The 19,873-nt window shown below is 46.4% G+C and overlaps 2 protein-coding genes across 4 annotated transcripts in view; one reads left to right on the top strand and one right to left on the bottom strand.

Moving 5' to 3' along the window:
* Positions 1-19,873, top strand: part of LOC135895752 (adhesion G protein-coupled receptor E1-like) — a 513,515-nt gene that overhangs the window by 185,950 nt on the left and 307,692 nt on the right. The gene's annotated exons all lie outside the window — the stretch shown is intronic.
* LOC135922007 (uncharacterized) lies at positions 13-3,464 on the bottom strand. Its single transcript, XM_065456412.2, has 4 exons — positions 3,118-3,464; positions 2,766-3,031; positions 1,334-1,603; positions 13-367 (listed from the first exon to the last, which is right to left on the bottom strand). The coding sequence occupies exons 1-4, from the start codon at positions 3,405-3,407 to the stop codon at positions 84-86; spliced, it is 1,110 nt and encodes a 369-aa protein (XP_065312484.1). The 5' UTR covers positions 3,408-3,464; the 3' UTR covers positions 13-83.

The following is a 19,873-nucleotide window of genomic DNA, read 5'->3' as shown; positions in this document are numbered from 1 at the left end:
CATTCACACATCTTTCTGAAATGTGTTTTATTGAAGCACAAGATGTACAACACCTTTCCAGGACAGTTTTCTGGCTATTCATGTCATGCGCGATTTGCGCTCAAGAAATCAAAAATCGCTTTAGTCTGTTCGCTTAACATCATCTCTACCTTCTCAAGCAGTTTCTCATGTTCTCTGTCATACCGTCTCACTTCAAGCTCATGTTTTTTCTCCTCTAAGTCCAATCTGCGCTCCTCTAGAGCGAGACGCCGCACTTCATTTTCAATTTTTTGTTTCTCAATTTCATGCGCTTTTATGCGTAACTCGTAGTCATGTTTTTCTCGCATAGTTAACAGCTGCAGGCCGATGCTCTGTAACCCTCGGGTTCCTGCAAAAACAGAAAAGCAGTTTTTTATCAACCTTAAATTCAGTTGAGCTTCTCCACTGGAGCAAAATAGTCACAAATGTTTCTACCAGACGTAGTCAGTTGACATGTAACATTCGCGGGTAACCGGGACTCTGTATACAGAACGGGTACCACAATATGTATACGTTGTATCAAAAATTAAAAGGACTGTTGCGAGGACAGTAAACAGTTTATAACCCCTGTGTTTCTGCTTGTCTGCCATTTTTGTTTTGTACGTCTAGCAGAGTTCCTCTTGCAATGTAGCCTGTGTACTAACTGGCAGAATAACAATGAATACATCATTTGTTTCGGTGGGTTTTTGGGGTCCTATACACACCAGATTGCAAAGTACATGCGGAAAGAGAAATTTCTTGACCGTGTGAAAAACAATGACGATTGCGTTTTTTTTTCTCCACAATTCATGTCAAGACCACAATGGGGCAGGAAAAAGACAAACGCGCGTTCGGCGATCGGCGGTATGTTAGAGTAATGTGACTTCTAAAAAAGTATAGTGAATATGTTCAATCTGAGCGACACAAAGATTTTTGTGCCGATGGCGCACTGAATAAAAAATTAACGGATGGTGTTTAATATCCTGCGATACCATCATAAGACATGCTAGGTTGTAGCTGCCCTGGCAATACATAATTAGCCTTGATAGTCAACTTAATAGCCTATTTAGCCTACATAACTAATCATATCCTCACTAATTATATTACAACTAACTATATGGTATATTACAGATTAATGAAGCGCTGCATAGGAGTCATCATACAACTCCTGGTACAGTGGTACATTGCGACCAATAAATAATTCGGCTGCCACCTGCCAAGGTGATCTACACTTGTCAAGTTCTGGTACAACCGCACATCAAACTATCATACAACGGCGTTTCAACTCAGCGAATCCTTAGTCTTTGCACAGTTAAAATATTCCTTCAAATACTACCTCTAGTGGTGACGGGAAGAACTTGTCGCCTAGCTGCAGGCTGGCGCTCTCCTCCTTGGTCCGTTCCATTTGTGGGCTGGGGCTGTGTTCCCCCGGCGGGGATGGGTTGCTGCTCTGGACTGACATTTGCAGAGTGCTGGCTATGCACTTGTCTGTGCACATGATGCTCAGAACGGTCGCCACTAGTAGCAGCAGCTCCAGCAGGCGAGGTCTCTGGAGAATCCGGCTCGTACATAGTGAGGAGCAGGTGAGCAGCCGGGGATTCTGGTTCTTACGTGTAAAGAAAGGTAGACACAAAAATGTAGCAGCCTTCCTAGGAGCCGCTTTTCATGTGCACAGATAAGTAATGTATATCGTCTGTTAATTTTTACAAACCTCAGCATTTGCACAATTAAGTGAGCCCACATTAAAATCAGCGTTATTATGGTTGGCAATCGTCACCCTTCGCTTTGCGAACTCATGACGTTGTGGTTTACTTTCAGTTATTAAGTATGCTAAGTTCCCTTCGATGGAACCCACGGAACTAAATTTTTTATCGGGTTTAAGTCCTACGCTGAAGCCTGGCCCGGATCTAAGTGTTCAAGGCCAAGCCCGTCCCGGGCGCGTCTTCACAGTAAGGTATCAGGCAAATCGATCATATGACCAAATAGATCTCCTTCATGTCAATCAAGAACTCCCGCAAAAGAGCTCCAGCCGCAGTAACGCTTGGAGAATTTTAATGCAAAATGAGGTGATGAGGTGTGTTCACTGGGTCGAATTTTTGAACAGCTATCTAGCGGGCGCTCACACATAACCTATAATCGGTAAAATTTCCTTGCAGCCAGTGGTATAGCTTTTTTTAATGAACACAATTTAACTGATCAAGTGCACAGCTGAACTCAGCGCCTTTCAATAGAGACTAAAAATAAAAAAGGGAATCGACCTCGGCTGCATCAGCAAGGAGCAACACGTGAGTGCGGCTTTTCATTCCTGCTGCTGCATTACGAGAAATTTTTTTTTATCACTCATCCGAGGCCGGCCGCGCGGCACTGACGGTGATCGACTCGGTTTAGAAAGACTGCATAAGCTTTCTCTCATTTCGCGTCAACTGCATTTGGATGTGTGTGCTGTTTTATTTACGAGCCATTCTCGACAGTAAGCGAGCTGAAAAATTCAATGCAGTTTGATTTGCCAATTATTGCGCGGGTTGTGTTTGGAGGCTAATAGCCAAAGCAACAAAACAATAAGAACATTCACAGCAATGATCAGTGAAGTGAGCTCTAAAGACTTTCAATATGACAGGCTGAGGCACTCGACTGCTCTGACTCATCGGACTTATTTACAGTGCATAGAATACCCGCAACAATTACCACTCATAAGCGCTTTTATATTGCAGCAGAGAAAATCAAAAGCTACAACATGCAAGGTTAGAGGCACACATGGTAATACTTACCATGCCTTGATTCAGTTTCGCAACTTCGGTCGGCAGCCCCGCTCGGATTACTGCTGCAGCCGGTCGCTTCCTGCATCAACATAGCACCTTCCCGTGGATCCATCAGGGACACGGAAACTGAACACTCGGCTGTTGCGGGCCGTTTTCTCTTCATAATGCCCCCACTTCTTGGGGTTATCCTCGGCTCGTAATTTATTGTCCGCACGTAGTCCGAGAGGTCTTGAAGAATTTGTTCTTTCTCCGCGTATTGTTCTTCTGTACCAGACCTGATTAATGTGAAAAGAGCATGCACGTCAATTAACGGCTGCCTATCATGTGCCCGATGTTTTAGTTGTGCAGAAATAAAACTCACCTTTTAAGGTTCTTGGCGTCCTGCTGTCGCCAGTATCCTATTAGCAAATCCACGCGGTCTTTTGCTCCGCGCAGCGTAAGTTGGCGGCCCACCGCGTGGTTCACGATGCGCACAACTTCAATCCATTTATGGTCATCCCCAAACGGTCTCGTCGCTGCCACCTCACGCAAAAGGCACAAGTCTTCCTCAGCGGTGAAACATCTCCGGGCTTTCTTGACTTCTAAACGGGCCTGAGCTGCGGTCGCCGTCGACAACGCAGCAGCGCCGGCGCTTGTGTTGACGGCTGCCATCTTGAATACCCATACACGCCCGCGCGCTTTTACGCACGCTCGCGCGCTGCCTATCGCTCCGCTGGAGAGGGCTTCCCAGCGGGCGTAAGCTGCGCTCCGTAAAAACGCTGGCCGGCCCAGCGACGTGCGCATGCGCAGTGGCGTCTGCCCTCGCCCGCTCCGCTCCGCTGGCCGTAAAAACGCGCAAGCTATAACTCTCTATTGCTGCAGCGCTGACCCTCCCCACCAGTCAGTGCTGATGGCCAGGTGCGAACTTGTGCCCACAAAACAACAAGCACTCAAACACAATGACAGCCGCGCAAGTAGAGGCGGCGTTAACCGAAATCTCATCTGCGGCTCAAGGTCGTCGGCTTTTATAAACCACTTGACGAAGGCTCCAGCGTAATCGCTGGTGTCCGCAGGCCTTCCAAAAAGCACTGCAAAATTCGTATCGCGCATGTAATCTGATTACAACAGTTTGGCTGAGAGCAGGCAACGAATAGAACCGGCGATAACTTTCGACAAACTTCAGATACAGGAAGGTGCGTCCTGCGCTGAGCGCCAACTTTAACATTTGTTAGCCGGTATAATGCTGGTCACGAGTAAAAGATAAAGAAGTACGCATGTCAATATTTCATTACCCGCAAAAGAAACATTTTTTTGGAGTTCACTCAGCAAATCCTGCTGCAGCAGTGGCCATAATTTGACTTTTCCTGCTACCTGCGGTAAGTTCAATTCAAATCGCTTCAGCGACTCCATTAAGATAACATTTGTGCGTTACACTCATATTTTACTAGATAAGACATGAGCTAATGCTTCTCAAGAAAGAGCTCTGCTCGAGTCTCTCATGCCACGTACATCTCTGAGCCTCACTTCGTAGCCGTCCTAATTTGTCATTCAAAAACTTGCTAAGTTAGCAATCCGGCTCCCGACACCTTTTCGTGAACCTCTCGATTGATTCCCTTTCGCCTTGACCACCTCGTTTCTCTTTAAATCTGTGGTGCAATGATTAAAGCTGCTCTTATTTGTCTCAAGAGTGTTGCTTTAACTTGAAACGCTGCGCATGAGTGCAGTGTAAAGATGGTAATTATGTGATTATCTTTAACCACCGCGGAACATACGGGAAGGGTCGGTAATTTTACGGAAAGCGAGTTCAGCGAAAAAGTCGCTTGCCAGCGAAGTTTTTAATCGCAGCCAATAAACTGGTCAGCACTATGATGGTTGCCCGCGGTAGTACACTTTGCGCATCTGAAAGCGAGGCCGCGTACCGTGACTCGGAAAATATTCCGCCTTTTCTAAAATCCTACATCCCGTTAACGTTTGACACTGCCTGTACACGTATGGGCTTCCTCTTCAATGTTTTCAGTGTACAATAGCTGCTGGCAGACGGAGATCAGTCACCATTAGCATTTGACCTCGAGAACCAAGCGTTGCCGCTTTTGTTACAAGCTCGCTCACTACTACTCCAAGAGCCACGAACCACTCAGACTTGAAGTGTGCACGTACGGGCAGCAGCAGACTCCTTGTCATGGGTCAAGGAAAACGCAAAGAAAGCCTGCAATGTCCTCTTTACGCAGACGCCGTTTAAGGACCCCTTCGAGCACAAGAACCGTTCGCAGACCATACGGAGCCTGACGTTGCATAATGCGCTGTCCTCTACCGTCTTTGTCTTTATTTGCGTCTTCGGTAAATACCTCGAAACAGCAGCCAGAAGGCTCAAGGCATGGAGCTGCAAAGAGCAAGCGCGATGAATGGGGCAGACACTTGCCTTCATTTCCGGCTGCTCTCTCTGCTTTTCCGGAAACGACGTACCGGAAGTTGCTTTCAGTAGATCCCTTTCCCCGCCCGTCCGTCTTCCCTTTCCCCCGTTTCGCCTCTACGTCTTGCTGTTTCTCGGCCACCTCTCCTCGCCTATCACGGCTGGGCCCAGTAGAGGTCGTTCTGTATTTGGATCTGTATTCATGAACCATCTTGTGCGTTGGATCAGTTTGTAAGTGAAGCCTTTGGCGAAGTGAGATGGTGAGCATAACATTAGTGAAGGCGTCCTACTAAAGACAAGCAGTTTATAAAAACGAAAACGTTTAGTAGTCGTATCAAGGCAACGAATTAAGAGAGATTGTTTGCCTTGCGGAAGTAGGTTGTTGGATCGGGCTACTGGTACGTCGTTGTGTTGTTAGCATTCCGTCTTTCGTGAGATACCTCTGTTAAACCTCACTGAGCTTTCTAGCAATAAGTTTGTGGCCGCGATCGGTCGACTACTATTCATAAAAAAAACCATGGTAACGAAACAGCCGCATATCAAATAGAACCGTGGGAACCAACTCCTTTAACCAGATATAGCGCCACAGTTCGTACGCCTGGTTTAAGTCGTGACGTCGCATATAGCATCATCGAATATGGCCATCTGAAGACAGAGCGCTTTATGAGAAGAAAGGGTTTCTAAATTTATGTGTTTGCTAAAATTCGGAAGACGCTTAAGCTTAGACTTTAAGAGAGGAACGCGATAGTATTCAAACACTTGACTGCTTTTCATGCTTACCGGCTAAAGCAGCTTATTCAGCCGTAACGTTTACCGGGAAACCCTGGTGGCGAACGCTATGCACGAAGGCAAGCTTTCTGCTAGGAACAGGACCTCTTGCGTGTGTCTGTCTCTTGTTTTTGCTTCGCAAATTTAATGTTTCAGTCTGAGAAGAGCTAAGATAAACGATATGCGCTGTCGGTGTCTTTTTTTTTATTACGTTTGTTTGTGGGCTCCCTTTCTCAAAATTCCGACGAATAACTTTGTAATGAATGAAACACAAGGTATGAGGAACGTTGGTGGTAGAAGAGTGCTTGGGTTTGCGTGGTTCAGAATTTGGTACGAAATAAGTTTTGCCGAAGCGATGTCCGACGCCGGACGCCGATGCAATATTTTCTGCGACACGGAGTCCATTTAAAAGGAACCTTTAGCTCGGGTGCTCCTATCTAAATACATGTAAAAGGAGAATTCGTTTTTCTCGGCAACCACTGCATCAAATTTGACGAGGTTTGCTGGCTTTAAAAGAAAAACGCAAAGTCTAGTGCCTGTTAGTTTCGAATTCTTGATTTATGTCTTTAATTTTTTATTAGAAATTGGCAAAAATCGAAACTTTTCAAAAAAGGAACTGTGAAGTTTGCAACTCTGTAACTCAGAAACGAAAACCGATAATACAATTCTGTGAATCGCATATAATAGTACATCTAAAGCGGACAAAATCTATATGCTATACATGAATCTGAAAAAATTTAGTAATATGTAAATACAGCTTTTGTAGAACCTTTATAAACAACGTAAAAAATTCATGTAAGATATAAAATGACAAGTCAAATTTGTCCGCTTTCAATGGTCTAATGAATGCCATTTACAGAACTGCGATATCTGTTTTTGATGCAGAGTAATGAATTTGTAAACTTCGTTATTCTATTTTTTTCGAACATCAGAATTTTTGAAAATTCTTTTAACAAACTCCAGGACCTAAATTGAAATTCTGCTTGCAACAGTCACTACAACTTAACTTTTTCACGCAAGTGCAACAAATTTGATGAAAATCGATCCAAGGGTTATCTCAAAAAAACTTTTTTTGCGTGTTACATGTATTTGAATAGGCCGCGTCGGAGTTGGGCCCGAGCTAAAGCTTCCTCTTAACGCTATCGCATTATTAAAGCTTTTTATCACGGGAACCCTTCGTTCTTAATTAATCAGTGACTGCCAAGCATTCTGCTAGTGAGTACAAGAACCTGGATTTAATATAGGCTGTGGCGACAGCTGCAGCAGGCTTTCAGACTTGGGCAGATAGGTATGCAGATGAACAACTTTACTAAACTAAACAAAGTAAATGCCTCAAAAGACGTTCAGTCAAGAGGCCTGGTGGGTCCACTAGCGCAGGCCGATCGCGAAAACCCTAGCGTATACGCAACTTTGGCAATATTTTATTCTGCAATCCTCGGGGTCATTTCTTAGTGGTAATTCTTTCCCTTCTCTCTCTTCCCCTTCTGCTTTCACCCAGCGTAGGGTAACCAACCACAATATAGAATGGTTAACATCTCTGCCTTCCTTATATTCCCTCTCTCTCTCTCTTTTCCCCTATTCAATTCGTTTCTTAACATCAGATTCGCACTAGGGGGCCGATGCCAGTTACGTACAGTCGGTGTGGTTTTAAAGCAAAGCAGGGACGAAAGTTAAGAAGAGGGGAGAAGAAAATTCATTTATAAAAGAAAGCTACGAAGAATGGTTAAAATTATAATTGGAGCGTTCAGATGAGACGCCTCTCATAACACGTTTCTTTCTTTGGGACCTCAAACTTCATAACTTCTGTCTTTTTTTTTGCGTTAGCAAGATTTTCTTGCCGCCTTTTTCCGCGACCCGCTCTGGCGTGTATTCGAAGAGCTTTACTGAATGCCGTGCACGCCTCCTCAACTCAGTACATAGAACGGCCGCCTGATACCCGCTCGAGTCCTCCGTAGCGCTGCACGCTTTCTTGTTTTTTTTGTTTTTTCTAGGAGAGACAGCGCGCAGCTTGTTTGCGCAGAGCACCGCCAACAAAATTGAGCGGTGTGTCTGCGGGAATACGCTTACGCCTTTTCGGTTTCCGAGTCGCGCATCCTTCGCCGGCGTCTATCCTGTCTCGCACTCTCAAAATTCTCGTCCATCACCAGATGTTCCTCTTTATTTTGGTTTTTTCTTCTTCTAGGTCTCTGCCACGTCTCCTTCTTCTTATCTCTATTTTTTTTTCCGCCTGTATACGTCATATTTCACCTTCTTTGACTTCGGGTTTCCGCTCCTCTCTTGAGATACTAGGATTTCACAAACACGTTTTATTGTGTTTCTTTTTTTTACTCGGTTCCCTGCCCGTCCGTCTTGAGCAACCGTACACTCCGCCTGCTGTTAGGCTGGGCAATGCGGAGGCAAACCGGGCGGAAATATTTCCGAACTCGAAGGGTGTTTAGCGGGCCCGATTTATTCGGCTGCCCGCTCATTCACCCTTTCAACTTCTCTCCTTGGTATGTTTCTGAGCGCACTTTCGAGAGGGCAATGTAGGTGCAGCGCAAGAAATGTGTGGCCCCCCTTTTTTTCGGCGGATACCTTACGCGGCGCAGTTTACGGGACACTGAACTCGATTCCACTTGAAGGGGCTTCCACCGTGAGTCAACGCAGTAAATTGCGCGCTTCGTTGCGCCCTATACGTCTGTCTTGGAACGAGACGGTGCTTTATCTTTTTTTTTTTCAGCGTAAAACATATCGGCGGGTTAGCGTGGCACTTGGCAAACAGCGTAATGATGCGGGCAGAAATGGGGTAATTTATATCTATTCCTGAAATTCTAGCACGGTGCTTTCAATGAGGCGAATAACATGAGGGAATGAAGTAGGCATTGCTTCATATGAGCTAGGAGTCTACGGACAAGGGGGCTGTAGTGGCAAGAGCATGCTATCGTGGGCAAGGCCCACCTAACCTATCCTAACCTTACCTGACCTGAGGTGCTATAACGTAAAACGATTCCAAACTTTTCTATTCTATTTCTGCAATCGTCCCTCCGCAATTGGTCAAAACATTTTTAGACCACCCCCACTTCACCTGTCTATTACGCGATGTCACGAAAATCGCGATCGCTCCCCATCTAATATGGCGTTTAGACGCTGATTATGCGTGATTTGACAAAACGAAAGGAAAATAGCTTTTTTATTTATTGTGGGGTTTTACGTGGAAAAACCACTTTCTGATTATGAGGCACGCCATAGTGGAGGGCTCCGGGAATTTCGACCACCTGGGGTTCTCTAACGTGCACCTAAATCTAAGTACACGGGTGTTTTCGCATTTCGCCCCCATCGAAATGCGGGCGCCGTGGCTGGGATTCGACCCGGCGACCTCGTGTTTAGCAGCCTAACACCGTAGCCACTGAGCAACCACGGCGGGTAACAAAAATTGTTATTTCTGATTCGACGCTTTTTCGCCATTAGCCCTCGGCTATTGGTAAAAAGTTTTCGGGATGCGCCCACTTCACCTGCCTGTCACGCGATGTAACAAAACCGCAAGAACTCACTTGGTCAAAGTGACGTGTACGCGTTAAAGATGCATTAGTATGCTGAAGAAAACTGAATTTTTGTCTGAATAGCCGCAGGGTGCCCCGTTCCCAATGGAATAAAAGACGGCTACCGCCCATCGCTCAGGCACTGGCTACTCGCACCTGCCGGGGAGCATGGGTTAATTTGCGTGTAATGAAACTTTTTGCGTGGCCGTGTAACGTTTTCGAACACTTTCAGCACGTTTACGACCTCGCTCTGCCAACTCTTCTTAACTGAGGATCCGTATTAGCGGAATACTTAACCTTCCATTGCATGTCGCCAAGATTTTCAACCAGCCACCTCAAGCTAAGTAAGGGAAAGCGAACCAGTCGCAGACGCCGGCACCAGTCTATTCATCCGGTTATCGATTTTCATTGCAGTGGCTCGGCCCCATCGAATTCCTTTGCACTTGAGCGTGCTACTCACCTTTTGTCAGCCAATTAGATAATACAAGCCGCTCATTGTAGGTAATGTTGTTCGTTTTTCAAGCAATCAAAAGGGACATCCTATAAACGAGGAGAGCGTTTGATTGGTCTGTTCAGACAACCCTGCGGATGACCGCCCGAAGCTTGCGTCGGTGGTTACGTAAATTTGAAGTCAGGAGATTGGAATAAAAACATATTGTAATCATCATCATCTTCATCATCAGCTTGGTTACGCACACTGCAGGACAAAGGCCTCTCCGATACTTCTCCAACAACCCCGGTCATCTACTAATTGTGGCCATGCCGTCACTGCAAACTTCTTAATCTCATTCGCCCACCTAACTTTCTGGCGCCCCCTGCTACGCTTCCCTTCCCTGTGGATCCGGTCCGTAACCCTTAATGACCATCGGTTATCCTCCCTCCTCATTACATGTCCTGCCCATGCCCATTTCTTTTTCTTGATTACAACTAAGATGTCATTAACTCGCGTTTGTTCCCTCACCCAATCTGCTCTTTTCTTATCCCTTAACGTTACACCTATCATTTTTCTTTCCATAGCTCGTTGCGTCGTCCTCAATTTGAGTAGAACCCTTTTCGCAAGCCGCCAGGTTTCTGCCCCGTAGGTGAGTACTGGTAAGACGCAGCTATTATACTTTCCTCTTGAGGGATAATGGCAACCTGCTGTTCATGATCTGAGAATGCCTGCCAAACGCACCCCAGCCCATTTTTATTCTTCTGATTATTTCTGTCTCATGATCCGGATCTGCCGTCACTACCTGCCCTAAGTAGATGTATTCCCTTACTACTTCCAGTGCCTCGCTGCCTATTGTAAATTGCTGTTCTCTTCCGAGACTGTTAAACATTACTTTAGTTTTCTGCAGAATAATATTTAAACCCACTCTTCTGCTTTGCCTCTCCAGGTCAGTGAGCATGCATTGCAATTGGTCCCCTGAGTTACTAAGCAAGGCAATATCATCAGCGAATCGCAAGTTACTAAGGTATTCTCCATCAACTTTTATCCCCAATTCCTCCCAATCCAGGTCTCTGAATACCTCCTGTAAACACGCTGTGAATAGCATTGGAGAGATCGTATTGTAATAGTGTTATGTTATAGGGCCCCTGGCCTTGAGCGACGTGACTTGACCTGTTCTGACCTAACTAAACTTAACTTAACTAAACCTAACTGCGAACAACTAAATCACTACCGGGATCTAGTATGCAGCGCACTATGCACATCAGTTTGCCCTGCCATTCGACTGGTGGCGCCGCGGTGTGGTGACGACGTGTACCTCGCATTGAACGTTAAGATCCGTGCTTTCAAATACACCTTCTTGAAAACAGACACGTTCATTTATGTACTATTGTTCGCAGCGGCAAACGTTTACTGGCAATAACCATCAACTTCGAGTTGCTTGAATATTATATACGCTCACCGACAAGTGGGATCCCTGCTCCTATTCTAAGTGCGGTACAAGATTCTAAGGAAAGCAAAACGTTGCACTATTCGCGAGACGCCGTTTTTCTGAAATTCGAGTTCCACTCCCTCGTGAAAAACGCGTTTTTGGCATCGCCGAAGTTCCCTGGGCCTGTCGTGGCCGAGCGGCCCTATCTCGCGTGGCCGCTCGATGCGAGCGACGTGCTTTCGTGTAGGCGTGGTCGCATCAGCAGTGCCGAAATCTCGGCCCGCGAAAAAGGGTGTGGCACGGCGTTGACTCGATCGGTTGCCGCTCGCGTTCGGGTCGTGAATAATGCCTTCGTGTCGTCTTCGTTGTCCCCTCGTCCGTGAGAACCCCCCCTCGGCCGAGCGATGACAGTAATTGCGGGGTGTGTAGTCATTAATTGACACCCTCTTCTCTCCTCGTGCGAGCGCTTATAGACCGCGCGAAATGGCCGCAAAAAGACTTCACGGCTGATAGCCGTTTACAGTAGTTCAAACAACTTTCGTTGCGTCTGTCGCGGGCACGAACGTGATCTTGTTCTTTCTTTTTCTTTTATACGAAGCATACTACCCGCACAACCACGCTCTTCCTTGCTGCGCCGCGCGCGGCCGCATAGCTACCATATGACGTCATAACAGCTGCAAAAGCGGAGGCTCAACTCGTGCGCTCGCTTGCGGCCGCGTAGCTACATAGCCGGGTCTCAGCTCGTGCGCTCGCCGGAAGGTGACCATCTGACACGGTGATACGAGGTACGCGTTACCGTGACGTCACGCGCCGGCGCAGCGCCCCTAGCGGGAGGAGCGGGAGTCAGGTGGCGGCTGCGGCCGCGCGCGACCGCGCGAGTTGGGGCCCAGCTTTTCCTCCGGCTGTCGTGACGTCACGTCACGTGGTTAAATGGTGGCTGCCCGGCCGCGCCCAAGGGCTGAACTGAGTGATTGCAATATGCAACGCATAACAACTAAAATAAAGGCTAGTATGCTTCGCATCCTGGGCTTAACCTTAGCTGAGCCAAAGCCATTTTTTTTAAAAGCATTCTCCATAAAACGAAACTTTACATATGACCACGCAGGATTCGATCGCAGGACCGCGTTGTGTCGGTTGCCGAGACGTCATCATTGTCGCGCTGGCCTCATCAGCTCTTTGTCCTCGTCGCATTGTCGTTGTCGTCATGCCGCTCCCGTCTTGGAATCGCCGTCGTCATACTTATCATCGTCGTCCTCATTGTGTCGACGTCTGTGTGTTGTCGGCGTCATTATCGCGCAGTCTTCACGGTTATCACTGTCGTCGTCCTCGTGCGGGCGATGTAGTTATCGTATCGTCGCCACGCTTATCGTCGTCATTATTTCGTCGACGTCTTTGCGCTGTCGACGTCATTACCGTGTCGTCTACGCGCTTATCCAACACCACCTAGATAGCACAAGGCCAAGCTTTTCACTCCGATCCATGACGTCATGCTACCTGGCCCGACTTCCGTAGAATCTACTGGGGATGCTCCCGAGTAGGCAACAGTGATTTTGACGTCACCGCTTTCATCACGCCAGCCTTGTCAATAGAAATTTCGGGCCAGGTAGCGTGACGTCATGGATCGGAGTAAACAGGCCTTGTGCTATCTAGGTGGTGTTGGCTTATCCCCGTCGTCGTGCTTGTGACGGCGATGTGGTTATCGCATCGCCGCCATGCTTATCGTCATCATTATCCGGCCGTCGTATTTATGCCGTCGACGTCATTAGCGTGCTGTTATCGCACTTATCACGTCGCCGTGTTAGTGATGGTCTTTGTGACTAATACGGCGTGTTAGTCTTTGTTAGTCAGCTGTTAGTAAGTGTTAGTCTATGTCAGTGCCGCCGCCATTCTTAGCGCCGTCAGCGTTATTACGTCATCGTCTTCGTGCTGGCGATGTCGTTATCCTGTCGTCCTGCCGTGAGTTAGCGCCGCCTTCGTACCCTGGTATTTCGGCCTTCCTTGCATGGCCCTGCAGCTTCTTTTTTTGTTTTGTTTATAAGAGAAAGGCTGAAACACAGCAACTCAGAATCGCTAGGTCTCGGACATTTATTAGCATATGGTGCGGATAGTGATAAATGTGCGTATTTCTTAAAACATGGGGCCTTATCGACGTTTGCTTTCGTCCAACTTAATTTTTTATCGTTTCTACATTTCAATTAAGTATGACAACTAATTTTGCCGATGCTTCTCTCGCTTCATAGTCTGTTTTAAGCACGTGGTTGGGATTAACGAAAAATCGAGTCCCTCGGATTCCCTTATTCCTCTAGCTGAAGGCAAAAACGACGCTTCTTCTTTCGTTTCGATCTTTTGTTCATATCGAGACGCATATTTCTTCATCTTGCCTCGGTCACCACTTTTCACCGGCTAACAAATGTTAAACGTTATCGATCAGCACAGGAGACGTCTGCATGTATCGGTTTCTCGAATGCTGTGGCTTGTTCTCTCCGTTGTCCTATGTCACCGAACCTCGTGTAATGTTCTGATTGTGCGATAACGAATAGACTGCCGATCTGAAAACGCATAGAACCATCGATAACGTTATAGAAGCTTGTTATACGTGCAGGCGCGTTATGCACTCAGCGATAGCGTTTAAGGTTTGTTAGCCGGTGAAAAGCGTTGAGCGCAGAAAGATAAAGAATATACGCGTATCGATATCTTTCAGTCGCTAACCTGTAGCGGCATTAGATTAATGAAATGATAAATACGTATGGGGAACGATACAATAAAGAAAAAAAAGAGTACAAAATACAAAAAGGCGTGAGCTAGGCGAACGGTCCACTGCACACTTGAAAGCGAGCGCTCTGCCTGGAATACCCACAATCATCGCTTAATTAAATCGCCCTCAGAGCTCCATTCACCCTTTAAATTCAATTATCGTGATACATTGCCCTACGCCTCATGCGCTCGAGGGCGCCGAAGCGAGCCAGTCCATTTGTGAGATGAAAGGCGCCGCAAAGCCTCTGTTTCCCCTCCGGTGGTTTTATTAAGCGAACTGGCCATATTCTTGAAATAACCACTGGTCCATCTTCTTTTTCTTTTTTTGTGATGTTTTGTGCGTTATGCACCCGTGCTCATTCTTGCCGGTGATCAGTGCGTTTTCGAGAAGGCGCTGGCTAAGGGAAAATTGGAAATAATCGGGATTATTATCTAGAGAACATTAGGTCCACATGATCAGGAAAGTTAACAAAAGTGGGCACAAATACGTGAGGGTAGTTGGTTACGTAACAGTGCTGCTCGTGTACTTTCACCTTATACTAGATTACGCTTTGTGGCAGATATGAGCAGAATATCATTGGGTAGAGAGCAACAAATAGAGCTGCCCAATGATTATGAGAACGAAATAGAGTTTAATGGATCATGCAACGCGTAAAGAGATAACCAGTGGCATTGAGTCACAGGACATGGCTGCCAAGGAAATCGAATTGCGTTCTAAGATGATGCGTCAGACACACACACGCACACGCACACGCACATGCACGCACGCGCACACGCGCACACGACACTGGTTCTCACAGCGAACGACATGCTGACATAGCTGGAAAACCTTCGTGTACTACATCGACTAAATATGGCCTCTAAAAGGCCCTGTAGACAAAAGAACGAAAGACAACCTCGTATGTTTCATGTTCGTGACAGTGACCCGCAGCGGCCGTTGAAGTGTGTTTATACCTCAATATATGCTGCTTTAAGGATTTTGTGTGTGTTTGCGTTGAAGCAGTCTTCTAAAACGTTTATAGGTGTTTTTAGGCTGCCTTGTTTATAGACATGTGTAACATAATATAATATAATATAGTGTAATATAATATAATATAATATAATATAATATTATATTATATTATATTATACAGTGATATATAGGCGACCCCAGCGCCGCTCTTAAGCCGCCAGATTTAGTCACGGAGATGCTATAGTCGATTCATTCCTTAAAACGAAACCTTGAGCAACTTATATGGTGTGAGCGCAGTTAACAAAGTTAGCTGGAATAGGTCTTGAATGAACGAACGAATTAATGAATGACTTATTTTGTCGAAATATGTATGCGTCTTAGTTGAGCTTTTCGTCCAGGCCCTTAGCATAACTGCTAGTCCAGGTCCCATGGACGCAACTCGTTCAGGAGTACATATGGACGGACGCCAACATTTTGGAGAACAAGGTGCAGGCTCAATACAATAAAGAAACAGATTCAGCAAAACGAATTGCTTCGAGATCACACAGGACGCAATATTGTAGAATTTATTTGGCAAAAGCGAGAGAGAAACAAAAATTAGAACGGCAATAGAAATGTTATAAAGCAAAAAAAAAGAAGAAATATGAAGCCCTACGCAAGAGTCATAATAATCATTGAGTAACATTGACTGATTGATAAACCGTATATGAGAACTAACGTTTCTTGTGACCGCATGAAAAAAATATCTTCCTTTAATAAAGTTTTTTCTTAAAGTTTAATAGTCTATTCTACTGTAGGTTATAGACTATGTACGTGTAGGCTATAGGCTAACTAAAACGAAGTAAAACCGTTTTAGCTTATCGGCGAGCGTTTCTGCAGCGTGATAAAATATACCGGACAGCACTTGTCTAACGGGATGACAGGGATGATTGTAATGATGACGGTGAGTACTACATCACCAGCACCAACGAAACGAAGGCCATTCTGTTTGTACAAAAGAAAAAAAAAGATAAATGTAACGTCCGCTCAGAAAAAAAAAACGGTGCAGCCGGACGGCCAAAGCTCGAATGGAGGAAAGGGGAGAGGGGAGAATCTAAGAACGCGGACGGGACCACGGTAACACGCCAACGGGCCCCCGCAGGAACAAATTGCGTCCACCCACGTCCACCTTCGCCGGCACCCCTCAATTGTGGCGGTGGCAGCGGCCCTCGTGAGCGGGCATCTCGTTTGTCTCGCGCGAAACGAGAGTGTCGCGAGAGCGGGAGAAACGGGAGGCCCTGCAGGGAGAAAACGGCCCGTTCCCCCTCTCTTCCCTACCGCCGACTCTCGTCTATCGGTCTTCGGCTCGCTTCGTTAGCGAGTGCCGTCCGCCTCCTGCCAAGCTAATTGCGTGCACCACTGCTGGAACTACAGCCTCTAGACGGTGCACGGAATTAGCAGCTGCGTTCGTGGGCATTTTTGCACCGGAACAGTCCGACAGGGCTCGTCTGTAGACCTAGAAATAGCCCGTGGCCATTGGTCTTGTGCTCAGTAGCTACAAGAACGCGCTGAAGCAAGGTGTACCCGTCTTGGGTCTTCATGATTTGTTGTCCTATACGCCGTCCCCCTATAGGCAGGAACAACTTCGACAATGTACGGCAGTGTTCGCTTTCAACAGAAGCACGCAACCTGCGATAGAGCGAAGATATCTGCCGGACATTTCTTCAACTGTATCGGCAAAATAACTGGTTGTTGATACAAGTTATATAGATCTCCTTGGCAGAGTGGAACACCGCACATACAAGGCGCACAAGACTGTACAGACTAAACCCGTCACTTCAACTCAAACCTACAGCGGGTCTACACCGACGTGAAGCGTCTCTGCTGTGTCCGTTATGGCTTGGAGTTGCCTTCACGAATGCCTACTCAGCACTAATTGGAATAGCTGATACCCCTGCATGTGATGTTTGCGGATGCGAGGAGAACATTGACCACTTATTGTGCCATTGTCCTCAATTTCAAGCACAAAGACAGTCTTTATCCAACACATTGAGGAAACTAAGATGATCGTCCTCTGAATAAACAGACCATATTAGAGCACCGTCCCGACCGATCATCAGCTCAGAAGGCAGTGAAGGCACTTTTTTGTTTTCTCGGAACTTCCGGTTTGCTCGAGCGACATTAACTGAAGTGCTGTCCGTACACGTGTCTACACCTACTCTCTCCCTTCTTTATCTTCCCCTTCTCCCTTCCCCCAGTGTAGGGTAGCCAACCAGACTATTGACTGGTTGACCTCCCTGCCTTCCTTAATTCTACTCTCTCTCTCTCTTGTAAAATGTATGCGTACGAAAATTACTTGCAGACATTTATGCCGTACCTCAGTTAAAGCCTACTACTGTGCACATATACCATTAGTGTGAGAGTGACGTGACAGTAGCTGAGATGACGTTCAACCGACTCTTTACATTTATTACGGGAAGCAACGCTCTAACGAAGCAGTGGCTGCGGCGTCCAATCCGGCGGGTCATGAGGGTGCGTTCTGCGCGCTCAATAATTGTGACCCAAGCAACCTACACGTAAGCAGCGGGGAAGACGTCACATGTCCACCATCAGAATGGCTCTACTATTATTGCTCGAAAGAAGATATTTTCTCACTGGAACGCAGCAAGCTGTTTCTACCCCCTCGCGCCGTTCGTGAAAAGCACGTTACGTCAACGTCCGCAAAATTTTCTTACAGCGTATTTTCTAGTTCTTAGCGCATAAATTTCAGACAGAACCACCGTAAGCTGAGACGCGCACATGCGCTCGACTTCGGTCCCGTTTTGTCTCGCATGTCTTTACTAAGAACTGGATAATATGTCGTACCGACAAAACCGAAACTCAACTCTTGCTACAACTATTACAGCGTACTGACACATAAATGGGAAGTCTCGACAAAGCAAGCGTTGTTGGGTGAGGTGCAATAATGCGGATTTACGTATCGCAATAGGCCGCAACATAGCTACCGTATAGAGTATCTGATCCATTGCCTACAAGCATTGGTGAGTGTCACACACGGGTCCCTGATTCTCTGCTGCAAAATATTGCAAGTGATGCGCAGTGCATGGAATTATGTCCGCCAGATAAAAGACACAAGAGATGCACACCTTGGAGTACCCGCCGCGGTTGCTCAGTGGCTATGGTGTTAGGCTGCTGAGCACGAGGTCGCGGGATCGAATCCCGGCCACGGGGGCCGCATTTCGATGGGGCCGAAATGCGAAAACACCCGTGTACTTAGATTTAGGTGCACGTCAAAGAACCCCAGGTAGTCAAAATTTCCGGAGTCCCCCACTACGGCGTGCCTCATAATCAGAAAGTGGTTTTGGCACGTAAAACCCCATATATTATTACACCTTGGAGTAAGATAAACGTTTCCATTTCTCGAGGTTCATGCCGGGCGTGTCCGGTGGGCCTTGCTCGAAGAGTAAGCCAAGATAAAGGGGGTGGAGGCTAAGGCTCACTATAGTGTGTTAAGGCTGGCTCTACAGAATGTTCCGTCGATTACTGTACCGTGGTTTCACTGGCTATTATCGGCACTAGCTTCGCTAAAGTAGCACTCTACCTCTTTTGTCGTTGCAACTTTCTTTCGGCTTGAGCATTTCCATGTAACGCCGGATCTTCAACATCGAGCTTTAACTGCATCATTTTCACCTGCGAACATAAGTCTACCGCGAAGAGCATTCATGCTCCGAGTCTGTCGAAGTGTAACTTCCAAAATTTTATTTTCTTTTACTCTAACCTATTTTGTACTTCCAATTAATGCATGTCTCGTTTTTTTTTTCATATTCCAAACTATTATTTCTGGCTACTTGATCTTTGGCTGATCCGCTTTTCGTATGAGCCACTCCAACATATGGATCTACATCTACGTGTTGGGAAGAGGGCGAGTGCTAGCTTGAATATAGAGCCGGGTAAATCACACTTATAGTAAAGCTAAAGAGAGATACGGGGCGATGACCGCTGTACCACTGTCCACAAATTTTAGGGCACACTGGCCTCTTCGTCACCGTAGCTATACCAGGTTTCTCCGTAAATACTTCTGGCGATCTTTTAAAAAAAAGTCACCGGTAATTAATAAAAAATTCTAATCACTGAGCTGGTCTGGACGAAGAGGCGGGCATCACTTGCCCGCGAAAGGGAAACGCGTAATCGACGAATTCGAAATGTCAGCAATTAAGTTTTACATAATTACCTTACGGCACATGTGGTCATTTACTAATTGAAACCGGTGCGACTGTAAGGCTTTCCCACTTGAAAATGATTCTATGGCGGGCGACGTTTTTCGAGATATGCCCCAACAAACTCGCGTTAAAAGTGCAATGTAATTCTACTTAGAATTCGTTCCAAGTGCATCCACTATTCGAACTCCCCGCCACAATTTGTGAATTGCAATATGCACTGCAACGTAATTGGTTAAAAACTAAAATAATGAATTTTCGTTAATGAGTCATTTATGCTTTTTCATTTTTTTGTCGCAAATTATGCCCGCTCGCTTGAGCAATCAAGCTCGATGCTTAGAATTTTAGTATGTGCTAAAGGTCATCCCTAAAAATTCACAAAAGTCCCCAGAAACACCCAGTGTATCGTGTGTATGTCGCATTCAGAATAGGGATCTCTGATCCCCAACTTGTTTTTTAGTTCTGGTCTGTTCAAAGTAGGGTGGCTACTGAAAGACGAGCTGTTCTATGTGAACTCATGAGCTGCGCTGTCGTCATCTTTATTAAGGGGACGCGCCAGTCTGCAGCAAATAAGGCTAACCAGATGCACGTTTGGTTTGCTGCCCTGCACGGAGGACAGGAGATATAGGGATGAAAAGAGAGAGAGAGCCAGATGAGATAGAGAGTGGTTACCGTTTC

This window comes from Dermacentor albipictus, chromosome 6 (genome assembly GCF_038994185.2).
Source record: "Dermacentor albipictus isolate Rhodes 1998 colony chromosome 6, USDA_Dalb.pri_finalv2, whole genome shotgun sequence".
Classification (NCBI taxonomy): Eukaryota; Metazoa; Arthropoda; class Arachnida; order Ixodida; family Ixodidae; genus Dermacentor; species Dermacentor albipictus.
This window is presented reverse-complemented; position numbering and strand designations above follow the sequence as displayed.

Excerpts from the sequence above, each read along its gene's own strand:
- LOC135922007 (XM_065456412.2), bottom strand. The coding sequence starts at position 3,407 with ATGGCAGCCGTCAACACAAGCGCCGGCGCTGCTGCGTTGTCGACGGCG. Across the intron at positions 3,032-3,117 it reads GACGCCAAGAACCTTAAAAG|GTCTGGTACAGAAGAACAAT; the intron begins GTGAGTTTTATT and ends CACATTAATCAG. Across the intron at positions 368-1,333 it reads TCTTCCCGTCACCACTAGAG|GAACCCGAGGGTTACAGAGC; the intron begins GTAGTATTTGAA and ends CTGTTTTTGCAG.